Source organism: Bos taurus, chromosome 10 (assembly GCF_002263795.3).
Source record: "Bos taurus isolate L1 Dominette 01449 registration number 42190680 breed Hereford chromosome 10, ARS-UCD2.0, whole genome shotgun sequence".
NCBI classification, from domain to species: domain Eukaryota; kingdom Metazoa; phylum Chordata; class Mammalia; order Artiodactyla; family Bovidae; genus Bos; species Bos taurus.
Window position 1 is genome coordinate 38,275,181 of NC_037337.1, and position 12,029 is coordinate 38,287,209.

General features: G+C 37.5%; 1 protein-coding gene across 3 annotated transcripts in view; it reads right to left on the reverse strand.

Annotated features, from left to right (window-relative positions):
- Positions 1 to 12,029, reverse strand: part of UBR1 (ubiquitin protein ligase E3 component n-recognin 1) — a 152,265-nt gene that overhangs the window by 93,689 nt on the left and 46,547 nt on the right. For all 3 annotated transcript variants that reach the window (NM_001205897.1, XM_059890429.1, XM_059890430.1), the window contains 3 exons: positions 4,922 to 5,020; positions 3,898 to 4,055; positions 450 to 549 (listed from right to left, as the gene is read on the reverse strand). In NM_001205897.1, coding sequence (NP_001192826.1) covers positions 450 to 549; positions 3,898 to 4,055; positions 4,922 to 5,020 — 357 coding nt within the window. The remainder of the gene's footprint in view (positions 1 to 449; positions 550 to 3,897; positions 4,056 to 4,921; positions 5,021 to 12,029) is intronic.

A 12,029-nucleotide genomic window follows, 5' to 3' on the forward strand; every position in this document is an offset into this window, starting at 1 on the left:
AAATCATCAAGGTTCATACTCATGTATGCTTATAATTTTTTTAAAACATGGTTATCTAAGTCAGAATGCATGGATTCAAACTCTCACTGTCACTCTCTAGCTGTATGATCCTGGTCAAATTATTTCTAAGCTATAATTCCCTTGTATGTAAAATGGGAATAATAATAGTAACTATCTCATAAGATTGCTATGAGGTTCAAAAGAAATAATGCGTGAAAATATTTACAACAGTTATCACATAGTATACAGTAATAAACATTGATAGTAACAGCAGCAGTTAACTAAGGTCTATGAAAGCAGGATCAGTGAGTCAGTGTTTAAATTTTACTTTTACTTTGCTACAATTATTCTTTCTCAAAACTGTAATTTGCTCAAAACAAAACATGAAAAACTGGGATTAAATTTTTAAAATAAATTTATCTTACCGATGTACAGAAGAACTATCATACCTGCATACAGGTAAGAATCTTCAAAAAAGATCGAAAGCCTTCAAGGAACTGCATTCTTAATCTTTCTGTCCATACTGTGGGCTTGCTGATCAGGATATATCTAGTATTTCAAGAGACAAAGAAACATTTTACTTTCCTGTTTTGAGATAATTTTAAGGTTCTCAGGGCTATAGACAATGTTGATTCATCAAAATTATGTATTCAAATTTCTTACAATTCTAGGCAGCACGAGAATTATGCCAGCAAAATGTGAATGCTCTACCAGAGGCAGATGTCAAAGCTAAAGCCTGACTTCTCCACTCAAAAATTAGGCTGATTAAGTGAATCTAGAAGGAAACTAGCCGGTCACAGATGGACAATCACAATACAAATTTTCTAGAAGCATTCATACTCTTCACCCGAAGGACCAGATGAAATCCTCTCAGTCTCAAAATACATGTCAAAACTACCTGTGCAGGATGTCTGCTGTCTGTGCAAACTGTTTCAGTATACTCTGTAAGTTAAAAACTAATTTTATTCATTAAAATGACATACTTTTACCCCTAAAGCATGCAGTCATAAGAATTACAGAAAAATTGCAACACATATAGTAGTTTGGCCTGAGGATTCAATACCTTTATTGTTGCTGCTCAGTATGACTAGAGATTTGTAACTTGGTGTGAATATTCCAGTACTGGTTACCAGAGCCATTCAGTCCTGCTATCTGATTTCAGTACCATAGATAAACTACTGCTGGTGGGTCAGGAAATTTATAAGACTTCCCACCTCCAGGCATTCTTTGCCCTGATCCCAGAAGGAGGATATAAACACCTATGTCATCCTGGCTTACATATCAGAATACATTTGTTTCAAAAGATAAACAGACCCAATGTGGCCTACAATTTATAAGAACAATACTTCTTTAGGCTGCAAAGAAAATGACTGGTTTCATGTGAAATGGGAAGGTTTACCATGAAATAACTTCTCAGGAAGGAGTAATTAATAATTGATAAAAATTATTTTGCAATCAGTCAACCCAAATCAATTCCTATTACACAACAGGTATCAGGAACAGAAACACAGATACGATACCCAACCCTTGAAGTTCACAGTGTAGAGGGAAAAAACAGATATGTATCCTGGACACTGTAATCCAAAGTTAAGCTCCCCAAAAAAGGGCACAAAGGAAGTAATGCAGAACATAAAAGACAAGGCAAAAAGATGGAGGAAAAATTAATTTTATTTGTAAAGATAATAAGGATTATGGTTTAATTTTTCCCTTTAAATATCTATTAATATGTTCAAAGTTAAAATACAATCATCTGGACTTTATCAAAGAAATAACTTTATGTTAATTATATTCTAAACTTTTCCTTTAAAGTAAAAGTAAAAAAGGCTAAAGTTTAAATTTTACCACAATGAATAAATGGCATCAAAGTTTGGCTGTTTTCTAGAGCACAGTGCTACTCAAAAGGTTGGTTCACACACCAGAAGTATCAGCATCAAGTAAATCTTTAGAAATGCAGAATCTTGGGTTCTAGTCAGATCTACTCAGTCTGCCTTTTAACAAGCTCCCACAATGATCTGCAGTCATTAACACTTGAGAAGCACTGATCTAGAGAAAAGAATTTATGTTTCTAGTTTCTTGTGACTTCACATAGTTTATGCCTGACTCCTATAGGAGACCTAGGAAGTAAAGAAGATGCAAGAGACAGGAAGAAAAGAAAGAGTAAAGAAGAAAAGAAACAACTAAAAGGCATTAAGTATTTGTGGCTATTTCTGATTTAAAAGGGTTTCAAGAAGAAGTGGTGAATGAATAAGGCTATGGGGAAATAATAAGAATTACTACAAAATTTCTACAATGAGAGACTGAGAAATGGGGCTCAATAATTACTTGTAAAATGAAGGGAATATCTGATTGGTGTTTTAGGCCAGGTTTCAGACAAGGCTTTACTGCTGTTTATGTAGTCTGTGAGGCTACTTGACGTAGTGAAAGGAACATGAGTATTACAGATAAATAGTGCTAGGCTCAAATCCGGCCACTTACTAGCTTTATGACCTTAGGCAAATAATTATAATCTACAAATAAAGCTTATACCATCTGCCTTATGAGAACACTGCAAGAATAAAATGAAGTAGAATAAGCAAAGTTCCTTAGCACACAATGGTTACTAATAAATAACACAGGACCCTTGTGAGAGTGAATTAAATAAGTCCTCAAAAGACATTAATTTTCCCTTCTCCTTGTCTTTAGAGGTATGTCTACTTATATAAGGACGTAGAAGAGAAGTTGTGAGCATTGCAAGAGTGGGAAAACTTTAAAGTTACCTTCCCAACCAAGGACCCTAAAGTTCTACCATAGGGGTAGGCCTCCCAGGTGGTACAATGGTAAAAGAGCCCCACCTGCAATGCAGGAGACAAGCAGACGCAGCCTGGAGGAGGGAACGGCAACCCACTCCAGTACTCCTGCCTGGAGAATTCCATGGACAGAGAGGCCTGGCAGGCTATAGTCTATGGGTCGCAAAGAGTTGAAGTAACTCTAAATTATTTACTGTAGAGAATAATTATAGTCAGAGATCCACAAAATAAAATAAAATATGGTAAAATAATGATGTGATTATGCACTACTTATCTGGATAGAAAAGGAACTCTGTTATAAGAATACTTCAGAGTAATGAGAACTACAGTAAAGAGATTTTTCCTATACAGCAGACCAAAGGAATGACAAATAGAATAATTTAACACTAAACATTAAGTACTGCCATTTGGAGTTTTTGTATATTTTTTGTTTGTTTTGTGTGATATATATCTCAGAGCTCTTTTTTTAAACAGCAAAGTAAATGAAACATATTTTGTCAATATATTCTTAAAATAATTTTTTGAAGTTTATGATTTATTGAATACTTTATATAGCATAATCCTTACAGTAGTCGCCATCTATTTTTAAAAAAACAGAAATTTATTTCCTTTTAGGTTCAATGATCCCAAATATGATCTATCATGTGATTTCAACTTTAGTTTAAAAGGAAACTCCATTCTCTTCAGCGAGAATATCTTAAGAAACCTTGGATGAATATCTATAACTTGATCATATGTATGAAAAAGGGAATTAAAAAAATTCACATCAACAAGATCGTTTGAAACTAACCACAAAGAGACTACGCAAGAGGGGCAGAAGAAAAATGCATGAGTGGAAGTGAGTGGAAGACATGGTGACTACAATGGAGACTCATTTAATGATCCCAAAAGACCCTAGTTCCTATGAGAGGCCCTTCCTCAGTATCTTCTTTATTGACCTGATTTTAACTTTATAAAAAGACTTTACTTAAGAGATTTACTGACATGATAGTCACAGTTCTTTGTACTCATCATCACTAGATAACCAAAAAGATCAGATGTTTATTTATAGGATAGAATAAATCCAACTGTGTTTAATAGGTACCCTCACCTTTTGACTCGAACAACTTACTTTAGATCACAAATTACTGCATATACTCTTCCCAATTTGTCTTGGCTATAACCCTGGAAGTTGAATTTATTGTTCCTATCCAAATACTCAGGCAAAACTTCCAGGAGAGTTTCAGTAATGACAGAGATAACATTCTGCTCTTCAATAAGATGTCGAGCCTGTAGAATATGTCAAGAATATTGTCATTAGTATTAACTCATTATAGTATGGATTTTATCTATTCATTTGGTTGGTAAGTCATTTTGAATAAATGTTTGCTGAGCATCAAACACAGTCCTTATTCTCACAGAATAGCAATTTCTGAGAAATTATTTTCTAAAAGTTCCCTACCTCTCAGTAACTAGAAAACACCTGTCTGAACACCCAAAGCCCATTACACATGTTACTGACATGAATGTTTACCACTATTAATTATACAGTGAGCAAAGTAGAACAAATAGATATACTTCAGGCTTCTATCATGTACATTATGTATTCTGACATTTCCCCCTCACTCACAATTCAATTTCTCTTTCATATCCTTTTCTCTGGGCTTTGAAAAGAGAAAGTAGAAACCAAACTGTCCATAAGAAACAGCAATGGTAGTAGTACAAAAAGGAAGCAGAATCCTTCACTCTCCTCCCAAGCCTTGCAGCACCACCTCCTGCAAATGCCTGACAGTCATACTCTCCCCCAGTTTTGCTGTATCTTAGGCTCTCCTCTCACCCTCAACAACAAGAGTAAAGGTATTAATAAGGCACTGCTCCTAAGTTACTCTAGACATCGAGAAACCAGTTCTGGTGTTCCCCTGCAGAAATGAGGACTTTCAAAGCAACTCAGAGCCACCACTCCCACTCCACGAGTTACCTAGTCTTTGGGAACCATTAAAGTATTCACATGCTGATACCACTGAAGAATTATTCAACTTTCCAAGTGGAATAGAACATAGTGACTCAGAAATTGTTTTAATTCAACATTAAATAAAATTCTTTAAAAATAAAACAAATATTACTTAGAAAGATTGTCAAGACTAATTAATACATACCAAAGTAGGAACAGTAAACATCTGAACTGAGAGTGCAGTTATAGAGATACTTCTGTCATGGTCATCACTGATATAGTCTTTCTGGAGCTGCTTGTAATACTGAAAGATACAACAATAAGTAGAGAAGCAATTATAAATGACTACTGAAAACTTTTAAAATCCCAGTTTTAACAGCTCCTGTATTTGTTTCTATGTATAAGATGGCAAGTATTATAATACCTTTTTATTAAAGGGAGATACTACAGTCAACAAAAATTTAGTAAAACAGCAAGTAACAAAAGATCGAATAGGAATTCAGCTATCCAATCTAGTATAGTAAGAAATAATGATTTTTAAAAAACAAAACACACACACACACAGAGGTAAAAATCATAGAGGACTGCAAAGGTGCAATATATCCTTTCTCCAAACAGAATCTGGGGCAATCTTTAGCAGATTTTCTTCCCAATGAAATAAAGAAGGGACTATATTAAATGCATTTAAAAACGGATATGACCCAGAAAATCAATCATCAGATTCAATCCAGCCTTAAACAGAATGGATGCTGGCTGTGCATAACTTCTTATCCATACTAATGCATACCAGATGAAAATCAACCCTGCTATCTTGCAAGAACAAAAACAATAATACATCCAGTCATGCCTCAAGCAGCTATTATATATAAGCACAGTATTAGATCCTTGACATAAATATTTAATTCCATTAGAATTCACACGAAGTTTAACAGGTAATCCTAAGGACGGTGAACTGCTGTTGTATAAAGAAAAAACTTCATTTCAGATCACATACATGGTCCTTTATTCTATCTCTAAAGAGTTTTTGAAGAATAGAGTTAATAATTTGAGTTGTCATCACCTTTCAAGAAACCAAATATCTTAGCTGCTTTCATCAATCTAATTATAAAATCAAGGAAGTGCAAGTATCTTATCCCACATTATCATTTACCTATGATAACCATTATTTCATGTTCTGCTTTCAATTCCATTCTGATTCTACCTCTGTCCTAAGTTTTGAAAAATTTTGTGCAACTCAAAATCAGAATAAACTAACAAGTATTTCTTGCATACCTCTGTATAAGACAAAGTAAAAGATTTAAAGAAGTACATGTTCTAACTAATTTAACTTGAGAGACACATAAGAAAATATAACAGTGTAAGGGATATACAATAGATCAACAAAACAATATTAAAAAGCTACAGAAGCAGTTCTAAGAAGGAGGGATAGGATGGGAGGAATAGGACACTTTTCCTCCCACAAATTCATCAAAAGATCATTTGAATGCTGAGCAACTTCCACAAAACAATTTCTGAATACTGGCGGAAGACACCAGGTACCCAGAAAGGCAGCCCATTCTCCTCGAAAGAAGGTAGGACAAAACATAAAAGACAAAAAGAGAGACAAAAGAGTTAGGGACAGAGACCGGTCCTGGGGAGGGAGTTGTGAAGGAGGAAAAGTTTCCCAAACAGTAGGAAACCCTCTCACAGGTGGGTCTGTGGGGAGTTTCAGATCTCAGAGGGCAGCATAACCGGGAGAAAAAAACAAAAACAAAAACCCACAGAATACTCACCTAAACACAACTGCCAGTGGAAAAGTATCCCAAACGCTTGTGTTTGCCACCAGCCAGCAGGAGCTGGACAGGGAGGTGAAGGCTGCATAATCGGTGCTTAGGATAAGGACTGGGCCTGAATGCCCTGAGGACAATCTGAGGGACCTAATGTGAGATAGCAACCCAAACTGTGGGATTGTTGGAGAAGAAAAAAAAAAGAGAGAACTTTACCGCAAAAGGCTCTAAAGCACAGCCTGTGCTGCTCACAGAACAAAGGATTGAGCCAATACCAAAGGAGAGCTAGCCGGGGGTGTACAGGCCTCTCCCCTCTGCTGGAGGCAGAGAAGCAGGTGTGTGACAGCCAGAGTTGGAAGGCAAGGGGCTGCTCCAATCTTGGTCCCAGAGATGGGCATCCTCCACTAAACTATGAGCAGGCTTCCAGTTGCTAACCATGTCTTCCTGGGATCCTGGACAGTTGACATCTGCCAGGAGTGTCGCAGCCTGAGATCAGCTCACCAGAAGAGACATGCAGCCTACCTGGGAAACCACGTGGCTGGGACTGGGGAGGTGATTAAGACGCATGTTCCACCTGGGACAGTGCATTTGTCAAACACCTGGTTGCCTGAGCTGCTTGGACCTGGGAAGGGCAAAAACTGCAGGGCCTGCTTTGGACAATGCCCCTGCAGAGCACCCTGGAGCTTGAGCAGTGTAGACCCAGGAAGCACATGCTGCCATGAGCTGGGGCAAACCCAGTGTGGTCCATACACTGCGAGCACTCCCCACACACGCCAGCAATATTTGTTGGCAGTGTCCCTCGCTCCCCACAACACAACTGAACAAGTAAGCCTAAATAAGTGACCACCTTTGCTCCCTTGTGTCAGGGCAGAAATTAGACACTGAAGAGACTTGCAAACAGAGGAAGCCAAAATAAAGAAGAGGGAACAGCTCTGGAAGTGTCAGGTGCAACAGATTAAAACCCTGTAGTTAACATTGACTAAGCACTGGAGGGGCCTATAGACCGTGGGAACAAGTACAAGCTGGAACAAAGAACTATCTGAAACTGAACTGACCCCACACTGCCCACAACAGCTTGAGAGAAATTCATAGATATATTTTTACTATTATCACTTTTTCATTTTTTTAAACTTTAACCTCTTTATTACTCCTTTAATTTTCATTTTTATAACCTACTATTATGTTGCAGGAAAAAAGACCCTATTTTTAAAGCAAGTTTCATATATATATATATATTTTATAATTTTTTGTGATTGATTTTGTTTTGTATTTTCAATATTGTTTTTTTGAAAGTCTAACCTCTAGACTTTTAATCTCTGCGTTTTTGGTATTTGTTATCAATTTTGTACCTTTAAGAGTCTAATCTTCAGGATCCATTTTCACTCAGGGGTGTGATTACTGGCTTGATTTCTCTCTCCCCTTTTGACTCTCCCTTTCCTCCCCCAGGTCATCTCTAAATCCTCCCTCCCCCTTCTTTTCTCGACTTAACTCTGTGAATCTCTTGGGGTATTCTGGGCTGTGGAGAACACTAGGGAACTGATTACTGGCTAGACTGGTCTCTCCCCTTTGACTGCCCCTCTTCTCCTGGTCACTTCTATCTCCTTCCTCCCTCTTCTCTTCTCTGTGTAACTCTGTGAATCTCTCTGGGTGTTCCAGATTATGGAGAGCACTTAGGGAACTGATTACTGGCTAGACTGCTCTTTCCACTTTTGACTCTCCTTCTTCTCCTCCTCAGAGAAGGCAATGGCATCCCACTCCAGTACTCTTGCCTGGAAAATCCCATGGATGGAGGAGCCTGGTGGGCTGCAGTCCATGGGGTCACTCAGAGTCGGACACGACTGAGCGACTTCACTTTCACTTTTCACTTGCATGCATTGGAGAAGGAAATGGCAACCCACTCCAGTGTTCTTGCCTGGAGAATCCCAGGGACGGGGGAGCCTGGTGGGCTGCCGTCTATGGGGTCGCGCAGAGTCAGACACGACTGAAGCGACTTAGCAGCAGCTTCTCCTCCTGGTCACCTCTATCTCCCTCCTCTCTCTTCTCTATGTAACTCTGTGAATCTCTCTGGGTGACCCCTGCTGTGGAGAATTGCTTCACCATTAACCTAGATGTTTTCTCATCTGTGCTGTATGGATGGAGAAATCTTGAGGCTACTATAAGAGAAGGACAGAAAACCAGAGGCAGGTGGCTTAGCTCTAAAACTTGAGAACATCAGAGAATTCCTGATTCCAGGGAACATTAATAGACAAGAGCTCACTCAAAGCCTCCATACCTACACGGAAACCAAGGTCCACCCAAGGGACAAGTTCCAGAGCAAGACATACCATGCTAATTCTCCAGCAAAGCAGGAACACAACCCTGAACATTAAAAGACAAGCTGTCCAAAGCCATGCCAAACTCACAGACACCCCAAAACTCACTACTGGACACTTCATTGCGCTCTAGAGAGAAGAGATCCAGGTCCACCCACCAGAACACAGATGCAAGCTCCCCTAACCAGGAAACCCTGACAAGCCACTAGTCCAAACCCACCCACAGGAAGCATGCTCCACAATAAAGAGGAAACACAAACTTCCAGCCTACAGAAAAGCACCCCAAACACAGCAATCAAAACAAAATGAAAAGGCAGAGAAATATTCAGCAGGTAAGGGAACATGATAAATGCTCACCAAACCAAACAAAAGAGGAGGAGATATGGAGTCTACCTGAAAAAGATTCAGAATAATGATAATACAGCTGATCCAAAATCTTGAAAACAAAAATGAGTTATAGATAAATAGACTAGAGACAAGGATTGAGAAGATGCAAGAAATGTTTAACAAGGACCTAGAAGAAATAAAGAAGAGTCAATCAATAATGAATAATGCAAAAATAAAAATGAATAATGCAATAAATGAGATCAAAAACACTCTGGAGGAAACCAACAGTAGAATAACTGAGGCAGAAGATAGGATAAGTGAGGTGGAAGACAGAATGGTGGAGATAAATGAAGCAGAGAGGAAAAAAGAATAGAAAGAAATGGGGACAACCTCAGAGACCTCTGGGACAATGTTAAATACCCGAACATTCAAATCATAGGTGTCCCACAAGAACAAGACAAAAAGACAGGGCATGAGAAAATACCTGAGGAGATAATAGTTGAAAACTTCCCTAAAATGGGGAAGGAAATAGACATCCAAGTCCAAGAAACCCAGAGAGTCCCAAACAGAATAAACCCAAGGAAAAACACCCCAAGACACATATTAATCAAACTAATGAAGAGCAAATATCAAAAGCAGCAAGGGAAAAGCAACAAATAACATACAAAGGGATCCCCATAAGGATAACAGCTGATCCTTCAATAGAAACTCTTCAGGCCAGGAGGGAAAGGCAGGACATACTTACGGTGCTGAAAGAGAAAAACCTACAACCAAGATTACTATACCCAGCAAGGATCTCATTCAAATATGAAGGAGAAATCAAAAGCTTTACAGACAAGCAAAAGCTGGGAGCATTCAGCACTACCAAACCAGCTCATCAACAAATGCTATAGGATCTTCTCTAGAAAGGAAACACAGAAAAGGTTTATAAACTCAAACCCAAAACAACAAAGTAAATGGCAATGGGATCATACCTATCAATAATTACCTTAAATGTAAATAGGTTGAATGCCCCAACCACAGACAGACTGGCTGGATGGATACAAAAATAAGACCCCTATATATGCTGTCTACAAGAGATCCACCTCAAGCCAAGGGACACATACAGACTGAAAGTGAAGAGCTGGCAAAAGATATTTCATGCGAATGTAGACCAAAAGAAAGCAGGAGTAGCAATACTAATATCAGATAAAATAGACTTTGAAATAAAGATCACAAAAGAGACAAAAAAAGAAAACTATACGCCAATCTCATGATAAACACAGATGCAAAAATTCTCAACAAAATTCTAGCAAACAGAATCCAACAATCTATTAAAAAGATCATACATCATGACCAAGTGGGCTTTATGCCAAGGATGCAAGGATTCTTCAATATTGCAAATCAATCAATGTTATATAACACATTAATAAATTGAAAGATAAAAACCATATGATTATCTCAACAGATGCAGAGAAAGCATTTGACAAAATTCAATACCCATTATGATAAAAACTCTCCAGAAAGCAGGCATAGAAGGAATATACCTCAACATAATAAAAGCCATATATGATAAACCCACAGCAAACATTATCCTTAATGGTGAAAAACTGCAAGCATTTCCCATAAAATCAGGAACAAGACAAGGGTGCCCGCTCTCACCACTACTATTCAACATAGTTTTGGAAGTTTTAGCCACAGCAATCAGAGAAGACAAAGAAATAAAAGGAATCCAAATTGGAAAAGAAGTAAAACTCTCACTGCTTGTAGATGGCATGATTCTCTACATAGAAAACTCTGAAGACACCACCAGAAAATTACTAGAGCTAATCAATGAATATAGTTGCAGCATATAAAATTAATACACAGAAATCCCTTTCATTCCTATACACTAACAATGAGAAAAGAGAAAGAGAAATTAAGGAAACAATCCCATTTACCATAGCAAAAAAAAAGAATAAAATACTTAGGAATAAATCTACCTAAAGAAACAAAATACCTATATATAGAAAACTATAAAACACTGATGAAAGAAATCAAAGAAGACACAAATAGATGGAGAAATATACCATGTTCATGGATCAGAAGAATCAATATAGTGAAAATGAGTATACTACCCAAAGCAAACTACAGATTCAATGCAATATCGATCAAGCTACCAATGATATTTTTCAGAGAACTAAAACAAATAATTTCACAATTTGTATGGAAATACAAAAAGCCTTGAATACCAAAGCAATCTTGAGAAAGAAGAATAGAAGTGGAGGAATCAACCTGCCTGACTTCAGACTATACTACAAAGCTATAGTCATCAAGAAGACAGTATGGTATTGGCACAAAGACAGAAATAAAGATCAACGGAACAAAATAGAAAGCCCAGAGATAAATCCATGCACCTGTGGACACCTTATCTTTTACAAAGGAGGCAAAAATATACAATGGAGAAAAGACAATCTCTTTAACAAGCGGTGCTGGAAAAACTGCTCAACCACCTGTAAAAGAATGAAACTAGAACACTTTATAACACCATACACAAAAATAAACTCAAAATGAATTAAAGATCTAAATGTAAGATCAGAAACTATAAAACTCCTAAAGGAAAACATAGGCAAAACACTATCTGACATAAATCACGGCAAAATCCTCTATGACCCACCTCCCAGAGTAATGGAAATAAAAGCAAAAATAAACAAATGGGACCTAATTAAAATTAAAAGCTTTTTTGCACAACAAAGGAAACTATAAGCAAGGTGAAAAGACAGCCTTCAGAATGGGAGAAAATAATAGAAATGAAGCAATTGACAAAGAATCTCAATAATATACAAGCAACTCCTGCAGCTCAATTCCAGAAAAATATATGACCCAATCAAAAAATGGGCCAAAGAACTAAACAGACATTTCTCTAAAGAAGACATACAGATGGCTAACA